This window comes from Colius striatus, chromosome 23, assembly GCF_028858725.1.
Source record: "Colius striatus isolate bColStr4 chromosome 23, bColStr4.1.hap1, whole genome shotgun sequence".
In the NCBI taxonomy this organism is placed as follows: domain Eukaryota; kingdom Metazoa; phylum Chordata; class Aves; order Coliiformes; family Coliidae; genus Colius; species Colius striatus.
The window spans coordinates 420,379-444,662 of record NC_084781.1 but is presented as its reverse complement, the minus strand read 5'-3'; the positions used below and the strand labels follow the sequence as shown (position 1 = coordinate 444,662).

The following is a 24,284-nucleotide window of genomic DNA, read 5'->3' as shown; positions in this document are numbered from 1 at the left end:
ATTACCCCTCAGCGCCCCATTACCCCCCATTACCCCCATTATCCTCCATTACCCCCCAGTGCCCCATTACTCCCCATTACCCCCATTACCCCCATTACCCTTCAGCGCCCCATTACCCCCATTATCCCTCAGTGTCTCCATTACCCCCCATTACCCCTCGGTGCCCCAGTACCCCTCGCCCCATTACCCCCCATTACCCCCATTACCCCCCATTACCCCTCAGCGCCCCATTACCCCCCATTACCCCGATTACCTCTCAGCTCCCCATTACCCCTCAGCGCCCCATTACCCTCATTACACCCCATTACCCCCCATTACACCCCATTACCCCCCATTACCCCCATTACACCCCGTTACCCCTCAGCACCCCATTACCCCCATTACACTCCATTACCCCCCATTACCCCCATTACCCCCATCACACCCCATTACCCCCATTACCCCTCAGCGCCCCATTACCCCATTACCCCCCATTACCCCATTACCCCCATTACCCCTCAGCGCCCCATTACCCCATTACCCCCATTACCCCTCATTACCCCATTACCCCATTACCCCCATTACCCCCATTACCCCCCATTACCCCATTACCCCATTACCCCCATTACCCCCCATTACCCCGATTACCTCTCAGCTCCCCATTACCCCTCAGCGCCCCATTACCCTCATTACACCCCATTACCCCCCATTACCCCATTACCCCTCAGCGCCCCATTACCCCCATTACCCCCCATTACCCCTCAGCGCCCCATTACCCCCCATTACCCCATTACACCCCATTACCCCCCATTACCCCCATTACCCCCCATTACCCCTCAGCGCCCCATTACCCCCCATTACCCCATTACACCCCATTACCCCCCATTACCCCCATTACACCCCGTTACCCCTCAGCGCCCCATTACTCCCATTACCCCATTACTCCCATTACCCCCCATTACCCCATTACCCCTCAGCGCCCCATTACCCTCATTACACCCCATTACCCCCATTACCCCCATTACCCCAGTGCCGCCGGTTCCCTCCCGCTGTTGTAGCGCCCCCTGTCGGCTCGCAGCGGCGCGAGGCTGGGGGGGGGGGGGGTGCGCGCGCGCCTGCGCGGTGGCGGCCCGATCCGGCGCGTGCGCGGTGCGTGGCGGCCGGGCCGGCGGGAGCTGAGCCCCCTCCCGCACCCTGCGCCCCGGGCCCGGCCCCGCAGCCGCCGGTGAGTCAACGCGGGGCCAGCGGGGCAATGCCGCTGGGCTGCGGGGGAACGGGGGGGGGAGCCCTGAGGTACCCTTGGGCCTCGAGGGGTCTGTGGGAGCGGCCCTGAGGTGACTGTGGGCCTCGGGGGTCTGTGGGAGCGGCCCTGAGGTGACTGTGGGTCTTGGGGGTCTGTGGGAGCGGCCCTGAGGTGACTGTGGGCCTCGGGGGTCTGTGGGGTGAGCCCTGGGGTGACTGTGGGCCTCGGGGGAACGGGGGGGGGAGCCCTGAGGTGACTGTGGGCCTCGGGGGTCTGTGGGGTGACCCCTGAGGTGACTGTGGGCCTCGGGGGTCTGTGGGAGCGGCCCTGAGGTGACTGTGGGTCTTGGGGGTCTGTGGGGTGAGCTCTTCTGTGGGGTGAGCCCTGAGGTGACTGTGGGCCTCAGGGGTCTGTGGGGTGAGCCCTGAGGTGACTGTGGGCCTTGGGGGTCTGTGTCAGCAGCTCTGAGGTGACTGTGGGCCTCGGGGGTCTGTGGGGTGACCCCTGAGGTGACTGTGGGCCTCGGGGGTCTGTGGGAGCGGCCCTGAGGTGACTGTGGGTCTTGGGGGTCTGTGGGGTGAGCCCTTCTGTGGGGTGAGCCCTGAGGTGACTGTGGGCCTCAGGGGTCTGTGGGGTGAGCCCTGAGGTGACTGTGGGCCTCGGTGGGTCTGTGGGGTGAGCCCTGAGGTAACTGTGGGCCTCGGGGGTCTGTGGGGTGAGCCCTGAGGTGACTGTGAGTTTCGGGTTGGGGTGTAGTTCGGGCAGCCCTGAGGTAACTGTGGGTTTCAGGGGGTTCATGGGGCAACCATGTGCTGCCAAAGGAGATTGTGGGAACAGCCCCGAGGCAAAACAGTTTTGCTTTGCTCAACACTTTCGCTTTCCCCTGGGTGAGTAACCGTGAGGTCAGCACTGAGGGAAGTTTGCTCCTTGCCCCCCAGGTGACTGTGGGGGGAGATGATGTCGCCCCAGCCTCAAGTCCCCATCCCAGGCAGCTCTGGGGTGCCACGAGGATCCCTCCCTGGGATAGTGACCCACAGTTACCCAGGGGAACAAGAAACGAGGCAGGGCTTTCTATAGCAGCCAGGACCACACTGGCAGCCTGTTTAAGCTGTAGTTTCCCAAGCCTGAAGAGTGGTGAGGTGGGACTGCTCGCAACAAAGGAAGAAACCTCATTTCTCTGCCTTTTGTTTCATGGCTCTGTCAGCAAGACCTGGCCCTTGGATGCCTGTCTAAAGCAAAAAGCCCCTGCTGCTGTGTGTGGTGCTGAGCCCATTGGCCTCTCAGGGCCTGATTTTAGGGTGAAATTGCCTGTGATTAACTGGTGGAGGCCAGTTCTGTTACCTGACTTTCATCCAGCCTGGCACTCTTTATTCCACAGGAGCACAGTTCAAACCTTGTTTGGTTTTGTCTCAGAAAAAGCAAAATAAAAACCATTTTTGAGGGGTTTCTTTAAACCACAGAATCACAGAAGGCTGGGGTTAGAAGGGACCTTTAGAGCTCTCTGAGCCACAGCCCCAGCTAAAGCAGGTCCCACCTATGTCAGGAAGCACAGGAACGTGTCCAGGTGGGTTTAGAAACCTCCCAAGAAGGAGCCTCCACACCCTCCCTGGGCAGCCTGGGCCAGGGCTCCCTCACCTCAGCACCAAATGACTTTCTCCTTATGGTTAAAGAACTTTTTGTGTTCCAGCTTCATCCCATCACCCCTTGTCCTGTCACTGAATACAACAGAATAAAAGTGCTGCCCCAACCTCCTGACACCCACCAGTGAGGTATTTGTCACTATTACTGAGCTCCCCCCTCAGTCTCCTCCAGACTGACCAGCCCCAGGTCCCGCAGCCTTTCCTCACAAGGAAGATGCTCCAGTGCCCTGAGCATCTTGGCAGCCCTGCACTGGCCTCTCTGCAGCACTTCCCTGTCCCTCTGCAGCTGGGGAGCCCACAACTGGCCACAGGACTCCAGCTGAGGCCTCAGCAGCTGTGGCAGAGCAGAGCAAAGGGGAGCAGAAGCTCCCTGGCCCTGCTGCCCACACTCTGCTGGATGCCCCCAGGCTGCCGTTGGCTTCTTGCCCACGAGCCCACGTTGCTGCTCAGGGGCAGTTTCTTCTCAGCCAGCACTGCCAGGTCCCTCTCCTGGAGCTGCTCTCCAGCAGGTCACCCCCAGCCTGTGCTGGCCCAGGGGGTTGTTCCTCCCCAGCTGCAGGACTCTGCCCTTGCCCTGGTTGAACCTCAGCAGCTCCCTCTGTGCCCAGCTCTCAGCCTGCCCAGCTCTCACTGACTGGCAGCTCAGCCTCTGGGCAATCAGCCAGTGCTCCCAGTTTGGTGCCAGCAGGGAACTTGCTGAGGGTCCCTCTGTGCCCTCACCCAGGTCAATGATGAAGATGTTGAACCAGACTGGCCCCAGAACCCATCCCTGTGCAACTCCGCTGGCCACAGGCCTCACACTCCATTCTGATCACCACTCTCTGGGCTCTGTCATTCACCATCTTTAGTTGTTTGCACCCTGCTCTGCATGTTGTAGAACAACAAGCAGTGGTGACATGTCAGGGCTTGTGGCAGCCTGCTGGTGCCTCCTGCCAGGGAGAAGCGAGTGCTTTGAGTCCTGGTGGAAGAGCTTCATCAGTTTTTTTGGCTGGTTCTTTATTCTTTTTTTCTTGACTATTTATTTGTGGTGCTTGACATGCAGCAGAAGACACGACACCCTGGTTTTGGCCAAGGGCTGCTTGGAGTAATTACTGTTTTGGGCAAAAGCTTGTGATACAACTCAAGAGCATCCCTCCTTTAGTCAGGTCTTGTACATCTCAAATTTCTCACTTGGTGTGCAAGGAGGACGAGGCACAGAGCTGCCAAGTGTGGAATTAACATTGGATTCACCCTCTCAGGGCTGGCTCTGCTGCCTTTTCCCTTCTGAAAATGTGCCAGAGAGATGTTCTGCTTGGAAATACAGGCTCTGCTGTTCTTCAGACCTTGTTTGCTAATGCAAGTTACCCTGGAGCTAACAGTGCAGGTCCTTTCTCTGGTCTTGTGTTCAATGATGGGAATGAGGGCAGGGAAGCCAGTTGGGGTGTGATTTAGCTTGTCATCACCTCAACCCAGTGCTTTTAACACCTGCCTTGGTGCTGTGTTTTCCTTCTGTCCTCAGGCTCCATCAGTTTCCCATCTCTCCAGGATGAGAGAGGTTTGGGTTCTGCTTTTCCCCTCTCCCTGTAGTTGATAGTTTGGGAACCAGAGGTGATGCTGGAGTCGAGATGGCAGGCAGCGTGAAAACCTTCCTTCATGACCTCGTCAGGGTGAGTCTCCGGCTTTCAGGTCGTGGGGGCTGCTCTCGTGTGCTTTGGTGATGAGGAGCATGAAAAAATGGGGGAGGAAAAGGGGCTCTGGGTGTATTTTAATCTAAAGGTGTGGCTTGTAAAGCAGAGATACCTGTAGGGCAGCTTTCTGCTTGGCAGTGAGGGCCAGATTTGACCTGGCTGGTTGGACTGCGTTGCTCCTTGAGCTGCTCAGTGCTCTCACTCTGTCTTGTATCCTCCAGGTGTAAAGAGCAGAAATAAGTTGTGTTCAGAAGTAATTTAGCTTGAAAAACGTTCTGGGTTTGATCTTCATGACTTGCTGGACACAACCTGAAGTGTAGTTTTTTGAAGTGCAATTGGTGGTGGCTGCAATATCATATGGAGCTGGCTGGCACTAGAAATCTTTTTAAGCGAGGAGGTTCACAGGTTTGCAGGGATGTGGCTGGTGTGAGGGTGTTCCTGGCACAAGGACAGCTGTTTTTTACCTGTAGGGAAGTCATCAGCAAGCTCATTAACACAGTCATGCCACGAAGCCTTTGCACACCTGAATTATTTTGTAGGAATCTCTTTTATTTTCCCTAGAAATGCTGGCAGGGGATGTAGGGCTTTGTGCCAGGCAGGAAAAAATGGCCTGGGAGAGATCTGTTTGGCTATAAATACTAGAAGCTGGATGAGAAATCACACCTTTAGAAATGAAAAATACCCTGTTGGCCCCAGAGATGCTGGAACGTGGTGATTTAGGTCACTGGGCTGTGGAAAGCAGTCGTTGTGGCTGCTCCAAAGGTGGCAATGGACTCCTGCTAGCCAGGGAGTGAGATTGGCCACCTTGCTGGTTCAGTCACATCCCATTCCCCTTCTCTCTGGGGAGTGGAGTGTGATGACCCCTCCTCCCACCCTCAGGGAATTAAGGATTCCATCTGGGGCATCTGCACCATCTCTAAGCTGGATGCCCGGATCCAGCAGAAAAGGGAAGAGCAGAGGAGAAGGAGAGCAAACAGCGCCCTTGCCCAGCGGAGGTTTCACATGGAAGACAAGAAACAAGAGAGGTGAGTGTGGGGCTGGACAGGGGGGTTTGCTTTCCCTTCTAAGTATCCCTTGTATCAGAGTCCAGCTGAAAGGCAAGTTGAGGTAAGCAGAGTTAACAAAGAGAGTCATAGAATGGTGGGGGCTGGAAGGGCCCTGCAGAGCTCATCCAGCCCCAGCCCCTGCTAGAGCAGGTTCCCCTCGCTCAGGGGGCACAGGAACGTGTCCAGGTGGGGTTGGAAACCTCCATGGAAGGAGCCTCCACAGCCTCCCTGGGCAGCCTGGGCCAGGGCTCCCCCACCTCAGCACCAAAGGACTTGCTCCTTGTGTTTCAATGGAACCTTTTGTGTTCCAGCTTGTGTCCTGTCACTGGAGACAACAGAAAAAAGTGCAACACTTTGTTTCCCATCCTCTCAACACCCACCCTTTAAGTACTTGTAACTTAATGAGCTCCTCCAGCCTGACCAGCCCCAGGTCCCGCAGCCTTTCCTCACAAGGAAGATGCTCCAGTGCCCTGAGCATCTTGGCAGCCCTGCACTGGCCTCTCTGCAGCACTTCCCTGTCCCTCTGCAGCTGGGGAGCCCACAACTGGCCACAGGACTCCAGCTGAGGCCTCATGGGGGCTAATAAATAAAACCATTATTGCAAAGATCTCCATCAACATCCTTGTCAGAACCCTCCAGACCTGCCACACGGGTGTCAGTGAAAGCAGACTTTGCAGTGGCTGTTGGCAGATGCTTTGTAAACCCAGTTACACTGGAGCGCAGAGACAAGAAGGATGAAAAACGTGAGATGACTTAGAGGATGCAATTAGTTTGGGATAACTCTGGAAGGGATGGAGCTGTACCAGCTGAAAGAATGTGGATTTCTGGGTTTCTTTCCTTCCTGAACACCCTGCTGTCTCCCAGAGCAGCCAAACAGCATCTCTTCCCATGTCTCAACTCAGAGATGTTTCTATGCTGCGCCAATTCAAGTGGGCTTGGCTTTTAACACTGGGACTTTTCATCAGTGAGGTGCCTTTTGAGGCATCCTTCCAAATTATTGTGACCAGCTCAGGGATTGGCTGGCTTTATCTCAAGATGATAAATGATCCTCTGATTCCCAGGTGGGCAAGAAGGCCAAGGGCATCCTGGCTGGGATTAGCACTGGGGTGGCAGCAGGAGCAGGGCAGGGATTGTCCCCTGTGCTGGGCCCTGGGGAGGCTGCAGCTCCAGGGCTGTGCTCAGTGCTGGGCCCCTCACTCACTGCCACAGGGACACTGAGGGGCTGCAGCGTGGCCAGAGCCGGGCACAGAGCTGGGGAAGGGGCTGGAGCACAAGGGGCTGGGGAGGGGCTGAGGGAATGGGGGTGTTGAGCCTGGAGAAGAGGAGGCTGAGGGCAGCCAGCAGCACTCTCTGCAGCTCCCTGACAGGAGGCTGCAGTGAGTTGGGGGGTTGAACTCTCCAGTAATGAATGACAGAACGAGAGGAAACGGCCTCAAGTTGCTCCAGGGGAGGTTGAGGCTGGAGCTGAGGCAGAACTGTTTCCCTGAGAGGGGTGTCAGCCCTGTGCCAGGCTGCCCAGGGAGCTGGGGCAGTGCCCAGCCCTGGAGGGATCCCAAAGCCATGGAGCTGAGGTGCTGAGGGCATGGGGTAGTGCTGGGCTGGGCAGGGTGAGGGCAGGGCTGGGACTTGATGATCTTAAAGCTCTTTTCCCAGCCAAGTGATTCTGTGGTCTCTGGGCTGTCTCTCTCCTAGTGAACCCCGGATCATGAGCCGGATTTTCCAGTGCTGTGCCTGGAACGGAGGCGTGTTCTGGGTAAGTCGACATTGTTGTTGTTTTCTGGGATACAAACCCCAGTGATAACTTAATATCAGCGACTTGGTATCTTCAAGCCATGTCAACCTCAGCATGGCCATTTCATCCTTATCGCGTGCCCTCAATCAATCCTCAGCTGCCTTTTTCCTGACTGGGTGTGAGGAATTGGTGTGGAAATGTTCTCAGATCAGTGCTCCCTTGTAGATTTTGGGCAGATTTAACCAGAGAGCAGCTCTGCAGAGAGAGACCTGGGAGTGCTGGTGGTGGGCAGCAAATAAACAGGAGCCAGCAACATGGCCTCGTGGGCAAGAAGCCAACGGCAGCCTGGGGGCATCCAGCAGAGTGTGGGCAGCAGGGCCAGGGAGCTTCTGCTCCCCTTTGCTCTGCTCTGCCACAGCTGCTGAGGCCTCAGCTGGAGTCCTGTGTCCAGTTGTGGGCTCCCCAGCTGCAGAGGGACAGGGAAGTGCTGCAGAGAGGCCAGTGCAGGGCTGCCAAGATGCTCAGGGCACTGGAGCATCTTCCTTGTGAGGAAAGGCTGCGGGACCTGGGGCTGGTCAGGCTGGAGGAGACTGAGCAGGGAGCTCATTAACACTTGTATGTAAATGATGGATATCAAGAGGATGAGGAGGCACTTTTTTTCCTGTTGTCTCCAGTGCCAGGACAAGGGGTGATGGGATGAAGCTGGAACACAAAAAATTCTATTTAAACACAAGGAGAAGCTGTTTCAGTGAGGGAGCCCTGGCCCAGGCTGCCCAGGGAGGGTGTGGAGGCTCCTTCTCAGGAGATTTCCAGCCCCACCTGGACATGTTCCTGTGTCCCCTGAGTGAGGGGAACCTGCTGTAGCAGGGGGTTGGGCTGAATGAGCTCTGCAGGGCCCTTCCAGCCCTCACCATGCCATGATGCTATGATCCTTGTCTCTCTCTCAGGGAGGGGCAGGTTGAGGCTCTGCCTTCCCATTGCTAATGGCCATGTGACACCTCACCAAACCCCTTGTTGTTTTTCTCCCCTCACAGCTCAGCCTCTTCTTGTTCTACCGAGTTTTCATCCCTGTCCTGCAGTCAGTCACAGCTCAGATCATTGGTAAGCACCCTCTGCTTGGCAGACATCTCTGATGCAGGAGGAGGGCTTTTCTTCCCCCCGTTGGGTTCCTGAGGGGGTTTCTCCCCATCCCTTTCCCTCAGGTGATCCCTCCTTGCATGGTGATGTCTGGTCCTGGCTGGAGTTCATCCTCACCTCCATCTTCAGCGCTCTCTGGGTCCTTCCCCTCTTTGTCCTCAGCAAGGTTGTCAATGCCATCTGGTTTCAGGTAGGAACGGGGAGCGGGGGGAGGATTTCTGTGGCCGCTGAGGTGAAACCCTGACAGGCTGTGGTTGTGTCCCTGGCCAGTGGCACTGGGGATTTCATTTCCCACTTTGGAGTTTGATTCCCCTCGAGCCCTCAGGGTGTGTTTTTGCCCCTCCTCTCCCAGGACATCGCAGACCTGGCGTTCGAAGTGTCGGGCCGGAAGCCTCACCCCTTCCCCAGCGTCAGCAAAATCATCGCCGACATGCTCTTCAACCTCCTGCTCCAAGCTCTCTTCCTCATCCAGGTGACCCCACAGCAACACAACACACAGCTGACAGCCCCCACTCCTTGCTCTGGGCTGATGGGGTTTTTTTTCTCCCCTAAAACCCACCTCACCCATTTTTTACCCCCAGGGGATGGTCGTGAGCCTCTTCCCCATCGATGTCATTGGGCAGCTCAGCAGCCTCCTCCACATGTCTCTGCTCTACTCCCTCTACTGCTTCGAGTACCGCTGGTTCAACAAAGGTCAGGGGCAGCTGTTGTGACAATCCAGCTCGTGGCACCTCCCCAGGGATGTTCCCCAGGGCTCAGTGCTGGGGCCTCTGCTGCTCAACACCTCTGTCACTGAGCTGGCTGAGGGCATCGGGGGCACCCTCGGTCAGTTTGGTGATGGCACCAAGCTGGGTGGGAGCAGAGATCTGTGTGAGGGCAGGAAGGGGCTGCAGAGGGTCCTGGGCAGGCTGGAGCCATGGGCTGAGGGCAATGGGATGAGGTTGGACAAGGCCCAGGGCTGGGTCCTGCCCTTGGGCCTCCCCAAGCCCAGGCACAGCCACAGGCTGGGGCAGAGGGGCTGGAAACTGCTGCAGGGAAAGGGCCTGGGGGGGCTGGATGAGAGGTTAATGTGAGGCAGCTGGGGAAGGGGCTGGAGCACAAGGGGCTGGGGAGGGGCTGAGGGAATGGGGGTGTTGAGCCTGGAGAAGAGGAGGCTGAGGGCAGCCAGCAGCACTCTCTGACAGGAGGCTGCAGTGAGCTGGGGGTTGGTCTCTGCTGCCAAGTAACAAATGACAAGAGGAAATGGGCTCAAGTTGCCCCAGGGGAGGTTGAGGCTGGAGCTGAGGCAGAACTGTTTCCCTGAGAGGGATGTCAGCCCTGTGCCAGGCTGCCCAGGGAGCTGGGGAGTGCCCAGCCCTGGAGGGATCCAAAAGCCGTGGGGCTGAGGTGCTGAGGCCGTGGGTCAGTGCTGGGCTGGGCAGGGTGAGGGGAAGGGTTGGACTGCAGCAGCTTCAAGGGCTTTTCCCACCCAAAGCCTGTGATTGTGTGACTTTGGGTGAAGCCTCACACATGGTTTCCCCTCTCCCACTGGGGTTCCATTTCCGTGTCCCTCTCCCAGGAATCGAGATGCACCAGCGTTTGTCCAACATCGAGAGGAACTGGCCCTATTACTTCGGCTTTGGCTTACCCCTGGCCTTCCTCACTGCCATGCAGTCCTCCTACATCATCAGGTGCCTGGGGGAGGGCTTTGTGTGTGTGTGTGTGTGTGTGTGTGTGTGTGTGTGTGCCTGTGTGTGTGTGTAGCCCTTCACACAGCCGCTGTTGTGTTGATGTCCCTCCTCTCCCCTCTCTGCAGTGGGTGCCTCTTTTCCATCCTCTTCCCTCTGTTCATCATCAGCGCCAACGAAGCGAGGACCCCTGGCAAAACTTAGTGAGTGCCCACCTTTGCCCCCACCCCCACAGTCCCACGAGGGGGGTTTTTCCATCACTGGGGTTTGGGTTTTCCCTTCACTGTCATTTTTTTTGGGGGGGGGGGGGGGTGTTTGCTCACCAGGCCCTGACACACTCTCTCTTCCCTCACAGCCACTTCCAGCTCCGGCTCTTCTCCCTGGTGGTTTTCCTCAGCAACAGACTCTTTCACAAGACAGTTTACCTTCAGTCTGCCCTCAGCGGTGCTTCCTCCTCCCCTGCCAAGCACACGGCGGCTGCTCCGGGTCACTAAACCCTGGCGCTGGGGGGGTGGGGGAAGGCCGAACCCGCAGCCCCTCCCCCCGCAGCCCCAGGGGAAATTTGGGGAGGGGAGGGGCGGGAAAGACGCGGATTTTTAACCCTTTCGTGTGTTCCCAAGGGCCCGCTCACGCCCCAGCTCAGGTTACGGGGGCGGGGGCGGTGCTTTGGGGGGGTCCCACGGCGGCGCGTGTGTGCGGGAGGGGGGAGGGTCCCCGAGCCGCTCGGTTTGGGATCGGGGGGGGGAGCTGGGTTTTTTCGGCCGGTTTCGCAACTTTTCTGTAGGATTTTCACACTGAAACATTAAAACGGAGGAATGACGGCTGTGGGCCGTGCCGCGCCCGCCGCTGTCCCGGGCTGGGGGCGGGTTTGGGGCTGGGGGCGGGTTTGGGGCTGCGGGGGTCGCGGCCGCGGGGTCGGGGCGGGGGCTCCGCGTGGCGCCGCCGCGCCGCTTCCGCATCCGCCCACGTGAGCGCCGCCGCCGCGCGCCGCGCCGACACGTCGGGCTTCCCGCCCTCGGGCCCGGCAGCCAATCGGCGGCGGAGCAGCTGGAGTGGCGGGCGGGCCGGCCAATGGCGGGCGGGCGGGGGCGGGGTCAGGGCGGCGGGCCCAGGCGGCTGCGCGCGGCGGATGGCCGGGGCGGCGCGGCCCAGAGCGGCGGCCGGGTGAGGGGACGCGGCCTGGCGGGGCCGGCGCTGCGCCGCGACCAACGGGCTGCAGCTGAGGCTGCGGGGCTGGGGCTGCGCCGCGGCCAACGGGCTGCGGCTGGGGCTGCGCCGCGACCAACGGTGTGGGGCTGCGGGTGTGGGGCTGCGCCGTGACCAAGGGGCTGGGGCTGTGGGGCTGGGGCTGCGCCGTGACCAGGTGTGTGGGGCCGCGGGTGTGGGGCAGGAGCTGCGGGGTGACCAAGTGTGTGGGGTTGGGACTGTGGGGCAGGGGCTGTGGGGTGACCAAATGTGTGGGGCAGGGGCTGCGGGGTGACCAGGTGTGTGGGGCAGGGGCTGCGGGTGTGGGGCAGGGGCTGTGGGGTGACCAAATGTGTGGGGCAGGGGCTGCGGGGTGACCAGGTGTGTGGGGCAGGGGCTGCGGGTGTGGGGCAGGGGCTGTGGGGTGACCAGGTGTGTGGGGCAGGGGCTGTGGGGTGACCAGGTGTGTGGGGCAGGGGCTGCGGGTGTGGGGCAGGGGCTGTGGGGTGACCAAGTGTGTGGGGCAGGGGCTGCGGGGTGACCAGGTGTGTGGGGCCGCGGGTGTGGGGCAGGAGCTGCGGGGTGACCAAGTGTGTGGGGTTGGGACTGTGGGACAGGGGCTGTGGGGTGACCAAGTGTGTGGGGTTGGGACTGTGGGGCAGGGGCTGTGGGGTGACCAAGTGCGTGGGGCTGGGGCTGTGGGGTGACTATGTGGAGCTGGGGCTTCAGGGTGACCAAGTGTGTGGTGCTGGGGCTGCGGGTACCCGGAGCTGTGGGGCAGGGGCTGTGGGTGACCAGGTGTGTGGGTTAGGGGACTGGGGGTGTGGGGCAGGGGCTGTGGGTGACCAGGTGTGTGGGTTAGGGGACTGGGGGTGTGGGGCTGAGGGTGACCAAGTGTGTAGGGCAAGAGGCTGTGGGTGTGTGGGGTGAGGGGGCTCTGGGGCAGAGGGCTGTGGGGCAGGGGGCTCTTGAGTGTGTGGGGTGAGGGGGTTGTGGGGCAGGGGGCTGTGAGTGTGTGGGGTGAAAGGGCTCTGGGACAGGGGACTGTGGGTGCTTAGCGTGAGGGGGCTGTGGGGCAAGGGACTGTGAGTGTGTGGGGTGGGGAGCTATGAGGCAGGGGGCTGTGGGTGTGTGGGTGAGGGGGCTCTGGGACAGGGGGCTGTGGATGCTTGGGGTGAGGGGGCTGTGAGTGTGTGGGGTGGGGAGCTGTGGGACAGGGGGCTGTGAGGCTGTGGGGTACCCAGCCCTGCAGGGTCAGATGCTATGGGGTGGATGATGCGTGGGCATGTGGGGTGAGGCAGTGCCAGGGGCTGTGTGTCTGGGGGGTGCTTAGGGGGAGCCTGGGTGTGGGGTGCTAAGGGGGAGCCTGGATGTGGGGTGCTAAGGGGGAGCCTGGGTGTGGGGTGCTAAGGGGGAGCCTGGGTGTGGAGTCCACAGGGAAATAGGCTTCAGGGATGCTGAGGGTTATGGTGTGAACCGTGGGGGTGGGTTGTGAGGTCCCTATGCCTCCCAGGACACAGACAACCTCGATGGGGCTGGCAGCCCATAGCCCAGAGACAGCTCTTGCCCCTTCCCACTGCAGTGTCTGGGGGCTGCTGCTTCCCTTTGTAGCTGGGATGTTCCTGGGTGGCAGAGGGTCCCCCACACCCCCCGAATCATCCCCTGGAGCTGCATGAGTCAGGGCAGCAGTGGCAGAGCTGCTGGTGCCTGGGAGCCTCCTGCATCCTGTCCTTAGAGCTGCTGCTTCTCATCCCCTGGGAGACCAGGAAATAGTGAAACCACAAGGTTACTTATCAACTAGTGACAATCACACACGAGTCAGAATCACTCCAGGTCCCAGAAAAGGGCTGTTGGTTTTCTTTCAGGCCAGATTTGTGGTTTGTTGTTATCCCTCAGCCTGTCCATCTCTCCTCTGAGCTGCAACACCAGGGAGAGTTGAGCTGAGCATTTCCCTCTCAGCTCTGGGGCTGAAGCTGCAGGGAGGGGTTTTATAGTGCACTGACTGGAGGATGAAGGATTTTAGGAAGGAAGGAAATTAGGAGGCATTATTCTCTGGCCACAGTTGCATTTCCTTGTGGCTCTTTCTCCACTTGGGGATGCTGCATCAAACACTTTGCCCAGTGTAAGCAAAGCTGATGCACTGTGCAAACCACGCTGAAGGGAGAGAACTGCAAGTGGGAGCAGCCTGTTTGAACCTCCTGGATGTGAGGAAACACCACCAATGTCCTGCAGTCTCTGTGGATTATCACACCACACACAAAAGCAGTGGCTTTTGCTCCAAACTCACCCCTGAGTTTTGTTTTGTGCAGAGTCGTGCTCAGCCCAGGGCCACTTCTGGCCTCTGTGAAGGAAACCACCAGCTCAGCTGAAGGCTGCTGGCACTGACCAGGTGAGGGTGGCAGGAAGGGACCTGGGGAGCAGGGATTTGGGAGGGGCAGAGGGTTGGGTCACTCTTTGATCACCTCCCCTCTTGGTTTTTCAGGTGTTTTCAAGCGTTCCCTGGCTCTGCCTTTTGGTGTGAAAATGACCAAGTTAGGGTTTCTCCGGCTCTCCTATGAGAAGCAAGACACTCTCCTCAAGCTCCTCATCCTGTCCATGGCAGCTGTGCTGTGTAAGCCTGCACCTTCTCCTCTGAGGGGTGCAAACATCTTCTTCCCTGCTTTTATAGGCTGGGGAAGTTCCCCTCTTGGTTCAGCCAACTCTGCTCTCCCTTCCCCAGCTGTTCAGTCTTCCCAGTGATCAGTGTGAGGCAGAAACCGTTTGAATTAGTCCAAGCAGATGATAAACCCTGATGAAGCTCAGCCTGGGTGGCTGCTGGACATTCACTCTGCCCTTGTTTTCTGTCTTTGCAGCTTTCTCCACGAGGCTTTTTTCTGTCTTAAGGTTTGAAAGCGTCATCCATGAATTCGACCCGTAAGTGTCACCTCCCGGCTTCTTTGGGGCCCTTGCTGGCTTTTTCTCTTCTGGAGCATGTGAAATTCAAGTGGTGGCTCCCAGGCTTTAGTTAGTCCCCACTGAAGGTGGGGTATTTGGAGAGCAGTTTTCAGCACAGATGTTTGTTCTCCTCCTTTAAACCCCAAGTTCTCAGTTGCAGCCTGGGGCTGAGTAATCACCTGCTGCCGCATTTCTACAGGGCTGTGTTTGTTCTCTGTCTGAGAGAGGGCTCCTGGTACCACTTGTGTCCTTGTCCCAGGCTTGTTGGTGATTAAATCAGGCTCAAGGGAGAATGTCACCTTTGCAAACTCACTTCTCAACCCTCTGGAAGGAGGAATCACAGAATCTCAAGGGTTGGGAGGGACCTGCAAAGCTCATCCAGTGCAGCCCCCTGCCAGAGCAGCAGCACCTAGAGCAGGGCACACAGGGACTCATCCAGCTGGGTTGGAATGTCTCCAGAGAAGGAGCCTCCACAGCCCATCTGGGCAGCCCCTGCCAGTGCTCCCTCACCTCAGCAGGGAACAAGTTTCCCCTTGTGTTGCTTTGGAACCTCTTCTGTTGCAGCTTGTTGCCCCTTGTCCTGTCATTGGCCATCCCTGAGCACAGCCTGGCTCCAGCCTCCTCACACCCACCCTTGATGCATTTAGGTAGATGAGCCTTTGGGGCTGAGGTTTGTGGTGCCTGAGGGAGGTCAGACCAGTTCCTTCTGTGTGGAAAACACACTCTCAGCCCTCAGGCATCAGAGAAGGGCGTCCAAGCAGGCACAGAATTTGGTAGTTGCCTGCCTGGCATAAAGCTGCCTCGTTTCCCAAATGCACTTTGAGGACTGAGATTGTGTCCTGAGCATCAGTTGGTGACTCTGTGTCTGGACACTGTATCTCTGTATCTTCCCCCTGTGCTGGGCCCTGGGGAGGCTGCAGCTCTAGGGCTGTGCTCAGTGCTGGGCCCTCACTCACTGCCACAGGGACACTGAGGGGCTGCAGCGTGGCCAGAGCCGGGCACTGAGCTGGGGAAGGGGCTGGAGCACAAGGGGCTGGGGAGGGGCTGAGGGAATGGGGGTGTTGAGCCTGGAGAAGAGGAGGCTGAGGGCAGCCAGCAGCACTCTCTGCAGATCCCTGACAGGAGGCTGCAGTGAGCTGGGGGGTTGAACTCTCCAGGAATGAATGACAGGACAAGGGGAAATGGGATCAAGCTGCCCCAGGGGAGGTTGAGGCTGGAGCTGAGGCAGAACTGTTTCCCTGAGAGGGGTGTGAGCCCTGTGCCAGGCTGCCCAGGGAGCTGGGGCAGTGCCCAGCCCTGGAGGGATCCCAAAGCCGTGGAGCTGAGGTGCTGAGGGCTGTGGGTCAGTGCTGGGCTGGGCAGGGCTGGGACTGCAGCAGCTTCAAGGGCTTGTCCAACCCACCTGGCTCTGTGGCTGCAGTGGTACAGAGGAGTTTGCTGCTCCTTCCAGGTACTTCAACTACCGCACAACGCGCTTCCTGGCAGAGGAAGGCTTCTATAAGTTCCACAACTGGTTTGATGACCGAGCGTGGTACCCCCTGGGCAGGATCATCGGTGGCACCATTTACCCAGGTGAGCTCTCATGCTTCTCTGAGCCCAGGGGCTGGATGCTGGGGAGAGGGGCAGGGAGTAGAGTAGATGCCCTTGGTCAGGGCCTCCTGGGCAGCAGGTCCTTCCTCACGTGCTGCCAATCCCCAGTGGGCCCCAGTGCCACCCTGGTAGCTGTTGCCATCTCCGTGCCACAGGCCTGATGATCACCTCAGCAGCCATTTACCATGTGCTGCACTTCTTCCACGTCACCATCGACATCCGGAACGTCTGTGTCTTCCTGGCTCCTCTCTTCTCCTCCTTCACCACCATAGTGACTTACCACCTCACCAAAGAGCTCAAGGTGAGAGAGGCACTGGGGCTCCTTTGCAGAGCTTCTCCATGTCCCTGGGAAGGGCTGTGAGCTTCAGCAGAGCTTCCTCATGTCCCTGGGAAGGGCTGTGAGCTCCAGCAGAGCTTCCTCATGTCCCTGGGAAGGGCTGTGAGCTCCAGCAGAGCTTCCTCATGTCCCTGGGAAGGGCTGTGAGCTCCAGCAGAGATTCTCCATGTCCCTGGGAAGGGCTGTGAGCTCCAGCAGAGATTCTCCATGTCCCTGGGAAGGGCTGTGAGCTTCAGCAGAGCTTCTCCATGTCCCTGGGAAGGGCTGTGAGCTCCAGCAGAGCTTTTCCATGTCCCTGGGAAGGGTTGTGAGCTCCAGCAGAGCTCCTCCATGTCCCTGGGAAGGGTTGTGAGCTCCAGCAGAGCTTCTCCATGTCCCTGGGAAGGATTGTGAGCTCCAGCAGAGCTTTTCCATGTCCCTGGAAAGGGTTGTGAGCTCCAGCAGAGCTCCTCCATGTCCCTGGGAAGGGTTGTGAGCTCCAGCAGAGCTTCTCCATGTCCCTGGGAAGGATTGTGAGCTCCAGCAGAGCTTTTCCATGTCCCTGGAAAGGGTTGTGAGCTCCAGCAGAGCATTTCCATGTCCCTGGGAAGGGCTGTGAGCTCCAGCAGAGCTTCCTCATGTCCCTGGGAAGGGCTGTGAGCTCCAGCAGAGCTCAATGTCCCTGGGAAGGGCTGTGGGCTCCAGCAGAGCCTGGTTTGGCTTTCCCCAGGATGCAGGGGCTGGGCTCCTCGCTGCTGCCATGATTGCAGTCGTGCCTGGGTACATCTCTCGATCTGTTGCCGGCTCCTATGACAACGAAGGTGAGTTTACAGGAGTGGGGAAACCTCTGGCAAACTGTCAGGGGCTGGGACATGGTGGTAAAAGGTGCTTTCTTTAAACCATGGCTTCTCAACAAGGTCCATCTGGGTCAGTCCCTGGGGATGGGTGGTTGATCTTGACTGGCTTGAGGACTGGGCAGAGAGGGAGCTGCTGAGGTTTGACCAGGGCAAGGGCAGAGTCCTGCAGCTGGGGAGGAACAACCCCCTGGCCCAGCACAGGCTGGGGGTGACCTGCTGGAGTGTGTTCAGCAACAGGACAAAGAGTAATGGACACAAGATGGAACACAAAAAGTTCCATTTAAACTGTTTCAGTGAGGGAGCCCTGGCCCAGGCTGCCCAGGGAGGGTGTGGAGGCTCCTTCTCAGGAGGTTTCCAACCCCACCTGGACACGTTCCTGTGTGCCCTGATCTAGGTGGGAGCTGCTTCTGCAGGGGGTTGGGCTGGATGAGCTCTAAAAGTCCCTTCCCACCCCCACCACTCTGGGACTCTGTCTTCTTGCCTGTGTGGTTGAGAAGAATTGTTTCCATGTTCCTCATTCCCCAAACATCCTCATTTGTAAATTAAAGGAGATTTTTGCTCCCACCATGAACTCCACTTGGGATGTGAGCTGCTATGCAGCTGTCTCATGCTTTACTACCCTTCCACCAGTGCCTTTGGGGCCAGCAAAGGCAGCAATCTCCTTGTCAATGCCTGGGACAGAAGAGGATGCAGATTCCTCTCATAGTTTGGTTTTTGGGGGCCATGTGAGGAGTCTCTGTGGCTAGAAGAAGCCATGTGAGCTGTTACCTCCAGTAAGACACAAACATCACAGTGTTTCCATCCAGAAATCAGACGTGGAACCCTTTTCTTCCATCTTCTGGTGGAGCAGCAGGAGCATTTTGATGGCTCTGTTGAACCACAGGGCCAATATGAACATTCTGGGGCTCTGTGTGACCTCTCTCTCTCCGTCCCCCCAGGTATTGCCATTTTCTGCATGCTCCTGACTTACTTCATGTGGATCAAAGCTGTCAAAACTGGCTCCATTTACTGGGCAGCAATGTGTGCTCTGGCCTATTTCTACATGGTATGTATGTCCCTACTCACCAAAAACATCCACAGATTGCAGGGTGGGCTCTTCAGGGAGCAGAAACCTGAGGGAAGGGCTGGGCATGAAACTGAGCTGCAGGTTTTCTTTGTTCAGTTCCTTTTCCCCAAAGCAGCAGGGGTGTGTTGTGTGAGGAGAACTGAAAAACCTGAATCCCTGTCAACTGTGACTCTCAGGGAGGCCCTTGAGATCCTCAGAAGAGCCCAACCTGCCACCTTTGTTCTCTGCTGTGCAGCCTGTTCATCCTGAAACGCTGAGGGTGTGTTATGTTTGTGTTTTGTCTCTTGGCAGGTCTCCTCATGGGGTGGCTACGTCTTTCTGATCAACCTCATCCCCCTGCATGTTCTTGTGCTCATGCTCACAGGCCGCTTCTCTCACAGGATCTACGTAGCCTATTGCACTGTCTACTGCTTGGGAACCATCCTCTCCATGCAGATCTCCTTTGTTGGCTTCCAGGTGGGGACTAGAACGATTTGCAGACTCAAGGGTGGTTGTTTTGTGTAGCAGAACAACAAGTGGGTTGTCACCAGGTTTGTCTTCTTTCATTTGCCATTGACCACCTAAGTGGATGCTGGCTAATAGGTGTAGGGGTGCCCCAGCACAGGCTGGGGGTGACCTGCTGGAGAGCAGCTCCAGGAGAGGGACCTGGCAGTGCTGGCTGAGAAGAAACTGCCCCTGAGCAGCAACGTGGGCTTGTGGGCAAGAAGCCAACGGCAGCCTGGGGACATCCAGCAGAGTGTGGGCAGCAGGGCCAGGGAGCTTCTGCTCCCCTTTGCTCTGCTCTGCCACAGCTGCTGAGGCCTCAGCTGGAGTCCTGTGGCCAGTTGTGGGCTCCCCAGCTGCAGAGGGACAGGGAAGTGCTGCAGAGAGGCCAGTGCAGGGCTGCCAAGATGCTCAGGGCACTGGAGCATCTTCCTTGTGAGGAAAGGCTGCGGGACCTGGGGCTGGTCAGGCTGGAGGAGACTGAGGGGGGAGCTCAGTAATAGTTACAAATATCTCACTGGTGGGTGTCAGGAGGTTGGGGCAGCACTTTTTTCTTTGGTGTCTTCACTGACAGCACAAGGGGTGATGGGATGAAGCTGGAACACAAAGAGTTCCACTGAAACATAAAGTCAGTCCTTTGGTGCTGAGGGGAGGGAGCCCTGGCCCAGGCTGCCCAGGGAGGGTGTGGAGGCTCCTTCTCAGGAGGTTTCCAACCCCACCTGGACACGTTCCTGTGCTCCCTGAGCCAGGGGAACCTGCTGTAGCAGGGGGTTGTGCTGGATGAGCTCTGTAGGGTCCTGCCAGCCCCCACCATTCCATGATTCAATAACCTTCCTTGCAGCAGTTGCCTTGCATGGGAGTGTTGCCAATACCATGCAACATCCTCTGCTCCCTCTCTTATCCCCCTGTGCCCTGCTCCCAGCCCGTCCTCTCCTCGGAGCACATGGCTGCCCTTGGTGTCTTCGGCCTGTGCCAGATCCACGCCTTCGTTGACTACCTGCGCAGCAAGCTCAACCCCCAGCAGTTCGAGGTTCTCTTCAGGAGCGTCATCTCCCTGGTGGGCTTCGTCCTCCTCACCCTGGGGGCTGTGCTCATGCTCACAGGTGGGCCCCAATAGCGCCTTTTGTTGCCTCCTTTCACATCACCATTTCAGTGGAAGAGGAGGGAGCGGGGCTGGGACTGCCCCATATTCTCTGTTGGCAGGAATATGCTTCAAGCAGCAGCTGTGAGATCTGGGCTGAGGGTGAGAGAAGGTGCAGGGGGAAACCCTGCTGTCACTCAGCTGAGCTGCTGCTTCTGAACCTGAGTTCAGTCAATCTGTGGCAGCGAGGGGACACTAAAAATACAGATCAGGCGGGGGAGAAAGTGTTTTAGGGAGAGATTGCTCTGTTTCCTTTCTTAAATGGCAGTTTTGAGTAAGGGAGGTGTTAAATGTGCTTCCCACGTGGCTGAACCTGTTGGCAACTCTCAATGACTATTTTTCCTCCCCTTCCCCAGGGAAAATCTCCCCATGGACGGGACGTTTCTACTCTCTGCTGGATCCTTCCTACGCCAAGAACAACATCCCCATCATCGCCTCTGTCTCCGAGCACCAGCCCACCACTTGGTCCTCTTATTATTTTGACTTGCAGCTCCTGGTTTTCATGTTCCCAGGTGAGCCCAGCACAGGCACCATCACACCCCTGTCCCTTACATGCGTTTGACTCTGCCGCAGCCTCCCCTCTCCAAACCGTCTTCACTCAAAATGAGCCTGAGCCAGCAACGGGCCCTCGTGGGCAAGAGGCCAATGGCAGCCTGGGCTGGGTTAGAAGGGCTGTGGGCAGTAGGTCAGAGAGGTTCTGCTCCCCCTCTGGTCTGCCCTTGTGAGATCACATCTGGGATATTGTGTCCAGTTCTGGCCCCTCAGCTCCAGAAGGACAGGGAGCTGCTGGAGAGAGTTCAGCACAGGGACACAGAGATGCTGGAGTGGAGCCTCTGCCTTGTGCTGAAAGGCTGAGGGAGCTGGGGCTCTGCAGCTTGGAGAAGAGGAGCCTGAGGGCTGAGCTCAGTCATGTTCCAAATGCATCAAGGGTGGGTGTGAGGAGGCTGGAGCCAGGCTGTGCTCAGGGATGGCCAAGGACAGGACAAGGGGCAACAAGCTGGAACAGAAGAGGTTCCAAAGCAACACAAGGGGAAACTTGTTCCCTGCTGAGGTGAGAGAGCACTGGCAGGGGCTGCCCAGATGGGCTGTGGAGGCTCCTTCTCTGGAGACATTCCAACCCAGCTGGATGAGTCCCTCTGTGCCCTGCTCTAGGTGCTGCTGCTCTGGCAGGGGGCTGCACTGGATGAGCTTTGCAGGTCCCTCCCAACCCTTGAGAGTCTGTGATCCTGTGACAACCTGGCCCTGTTTCTCTTTCCTCTTTGCAGTTGGTCTCTATTACTGCTTCAGTAACCTCTCAGACGCTCGCATCTTCATCATCATGTACGGCGTGACCAGCATGTACTTCTCTGCTGTGATGGTGAGGGAGACAACAGAGTGGTCTTCATGAAGCTGCTGGAATCTCTTTTTCCCAGCTAAGTGGTGGTATTCCACCCTGAGCCAGCTGAAGGTTCCTTAAAACTGAGTTACTCACCCCTTGGTGTAGTGAGGGAACCTGAGGTTGTAAAACTTGGTTTTGCTGTTCCTTACATACTGGGTCTCTGGTCCTGGTCTGTCCTGTGGTAGAGTTCCAAACCTCAACAGATTCTCCAGGTATCTTGAGCAGGAACTGATACCAAACAGCTGTTCCTGAGCCTCTTTCCACCCTTGTCCCAGCACCCCGAGCCCTAAATGCAGATTATGCAGATGTGGATGTGGAGGTATCTCCTAATTCTTGGCTCCACCTCAGGTTGCCCAAAAGTGTTAAATTGAGCTCACTCCTAGGGGTTGGCCAATTTTGAGGTCTTCAGAGAACTTCCCTTGGGGAGCATCCGAGGTGGTGACAGGTCTACACCCCCTAGAAAACCCAAGTCAGCTGGAGGTTTATCCTGAGGCTGATGTTTCTGCTGGATTCAGGATGACACTGAATTGCCCACTTGTGGATTTCTGCCCAGGTCTCTTCTCCCACAGGCCCTGACTCTTCTGCTCTTGCCTGCAGGTGCGTCTCATGCTGGTGCTGGCCCCTGTGATGTGCATCCTGTCTGGCATTGGGGTGTCTCAGGTGTTGTCCACCTATATGAAGAACCTGGACATCAGCCGGCCGGATAAGAAGAGCAAAAAGCAACAAGACTCCACCTACCCCATCAAAAACGAAGTGAGTGTTGGGCTGGCTCAGGAGAGGGGCCAAAACCTTGGTGGGTGAGCAGAGTGGGAGGCTGATGGCCTCCAACCTTGCTCCCACCTCCCCAAATCTGTTCCCTCAGGTTGCCAGTGGCATGATCCTGGTCATGGCTTTCTTCCTGATCACCTACACCTTCCATTCCACCTGGGTGACCAGCGAGGCCTACTCCTCCCCCTCCATCGTGCTGTCTGCCCGTGGTGGGGATGGCAGCAGGATCATCTTTGATGACTTCAGAGAGGCTTATTATTGGCTGCGCCACAACACGCCAGAGGTGAGTGGTGAGAGGGGTTGGGGTGGGGAAGGACACACACACACAGAGCTTTGTCCACTGAGGTGCCAAATGCCACGTCTGGTGTTCGGGTGCAGGATGCAAAGGTGATGTCCTGGTGGGATTACGGGTACCAGATCACTGCCATGGCCAACAGAACCATCCTGGTGGACAACAACACCTGGAACAACACCCACATCTCCCGTGTCGGGCAGGTAGGGCCTCCCCTTGCCCTCCTCCTGTGCTCCCCCTTTCCTGAAGGTGTGACTGATGCCACCTCTGCTCCAGGCCATGGCATCCACGGAGGAGAAGGCCTATGAGATCATGAGGGAGTTGGACGTCAGCTACGTGCTGGTCATCTTTGGAGGCCTCACCGGGTATTCATCTGATGGTAAGATCTTATCAGACCCATCCACAAGGTGCTGGTGGGGTGGGCTGCCCCAAAACAGCTCTTGGAGGAGCAAAGTCCAACCTTCAGTGGAGGCTGCAAAGCAGAAGATCCCAAAATGCTCCTCACTGGAAGCTGCATGTACCTTTCTTGCTCTCTCCAACTCAGTCCCTTGTTCTTGCCTCCTTAGCACAGCTCAAACTCTTGTTCTCAGCCCTAAACTTGTCTCAAGTTCTCGGCTCCAAACTTGACTCAACTCCTCCCCACCCCAAACTTCACTCTGCTCAATGCTCTTCTGTCCCAGCACAACACAGCTCCTCGCTCCTTGTCCCCAGTTCAACTTGCTCTTTTTCCCCACTCAACTGGACTCCCTCTTTGTCCCAAACTCAACTGAACCCTCTCTTTGACCCCCAACTCACCTGAACCCCCCCTCTCTTTGTCCCAAGCTCAGCTGGACTCTCTTTGCCCCAAACCCAACTCCACTCCTCACTCTGGCCCCCAACTCCCTGCCCTCTTCCTTTCAGATATCAACAAGTTCCTGTGGATGGTGCGGATCGGGGGCAGCACGGACACGGGCCGGCACATCAAGGAGCACGACTACTACACCCCCACAGGGGAGTTTCGGGTGGACCGCGAGGGCTCCCCGGTGCTCCTCAACTGCCTCATGTACAAGATGTGCTACTACCGCTTTGGCCAGGTCTACACCGAGGCCAGTAAGTCTCCAAACCCAGCCCTTTCTAGGGGGTGATGCTGCTTTTGAGGTACCCCACCATCTCTGGGGTGCCACGTGGCAGCTCTGCCCAGACTTTGCCCCCTGTAGAGCGACCGCCGGGCTACGACCGGGTGAGAAACGCCGAAATCGGCAACAAGGACTTTGAGCTGGACGTGCTGGAGGAGGCGTACACCACAGAGCACTGGCTGGTCAGGATATACAAGGTATGACCCCAAACTGAGCCCCAGCACACCTCCAGGTTTGGTGGGGAAGGGAGGTAAAGAGAAAAAACCCCCAACCCATTGCATTTGTCCTCAGGTGAAGGATTTGGACAACCGCGGCTTGTCGAGAACGTAGAGCAGCCGCCGCCCGTGCGCTGACCCAGCCTTGGCCTGTGGAGCAGAGGAAGAGTCTGGGGGATTTTTGCGGCGGGGGGACACGGTTGTGGGGGGCTTTGGTTTTGTTTTTTGGAGGGAGGAGGAGGGGGAGTCGTTTCGTTTCTAATCGGTGGGTTCGTTCGGTTTTTCTACTGTTTGTAAGCGCAGGCAGCACCGGGGCCGCCCCCTGCCCGCGGGGGAGGGGCTTCATCCACCGCCCCCATCACAGCTGGAACCGGGCGGGGGCCGGGAGCTGATTAACGGGGAATCGCTGATGATACCAATTAAACACCCCCAACGAAGAGCCGGTTTGGGAGCGGGGGTGGAGGGGAACGGCCTCTCCCCTTCCTCAGGCTGTGGCTGTGGAGCGGGGCGGGTGTTTGGGTGCGTTTCATCAATGGGAGGGGGAAAGAGGCGTGGGCTCGTGCCCCTGCGTTCCACCAATGAGATGAGGGGGTGTGGCCTCGTGGCACTGCGTTCCACCAATGAGATGAGGGGGCGTGGTCCAGAGGAGGTACTTTTAATCAATGGGCTGGTAACGGGGGTGTGGCCTCGTGGCTTTGCTTTCCACCAATGAGATGGCGAGGGGGCGTGGCCTCGGCACGATGCGTTCATCAATGGGAGGTTAAAAGGGGCGTGGCCTCGGCCTATTCCTTCCACCAATGGGAGGAGAGAGGGCGTGGCCTCAGGGACGGAGT

At 57.9% G+C, this 24,284-nt stretch overlaps 2 protein-coding genes across 3 annotated transcripts; both read left to right on the top strand.

The window, feature by feature from the left end:
• The first annotated feature begins 1,115 nt into the window (after positions 1–1,115).
• Positions 1,116–10,691, top strand: EI24 (EI24 autophagy associated transmembrane protein). Its single transcript, XM_062014038.1, has 11 exons — positions 1,116–1,204; positions 4,361–4,508; positions 5,409–5,554; positions 7,268–7,328; positions 8,342–8,408; positions 8,510–8,634; positions 8,797–8,916; positions 9,026–9,137; positions 10,003–10,114; positions 10,240–10,314; positions 10,467–10,691. The coding sequence occupies exons 2-11, from the start codon at positions 4,467–4,469 to the stop codon at positions 10,603–10,605; spliced, it is 999 nt and encodes a 332-aa protein (XP_061870022.1). The 5' UTR covers positions 1,116–1,204; positions 4,361–4,466; the 3' UTR covers positions 10,606–10,691.
• A 516-nt stretch (positions 10,692–11,207) lies between these two features.
• Positions 11,208–23,654, top strand: STT3A (STT3 oligosaccharyltransferase complex catalytic subunit A). 2 transcript variants are annotated; one of them, XM_062013974.1, is made up of 19 exons: positions 11,208–11,275; positions 13,606–13,685; positions 13,779–13,907; positions 14,149–14,209; positions 15,681–15,802; positions 15,976–16,121; positions 16,867–16,957; positions 17,932–18,038; positions 18,351–18,515; positions 19,465–19,645; positions 20,040–20,195; positions 20,949–21,040; positions 21,659–21,814; positions 21,924–22,112; positions 22,208–22,324; positions 22,398–22,500; positions 23,022–23,210; positions 23,318–23,433; positions 23,528–23,654. In XM_062013974.1, exons 3-19 carry the CDS (start codon positions 13,820–13,822, stop codon positions 23,564–23,566), a joined length of 2,118 nt encoding a protein of 705 aa, XP_061869958.1. In that variant the 5' UTR covers positions 11,208–11,275; positions 13,606–13,685; positions 13,779–13,819; the 3' UTR covers positions 23,567–23,654. The 2 variants fall into 2 exon arrangements, with proteins under 2 accessions (XP_061869958.1, XP_061869957.1); XM_062013973.1 differs by lacking the exon at positions 11,208–11,275 and adding an exon at positions 11,297–11,398.
• Positions 23,655–24,284: the final 630 nt, after the last annotated feature.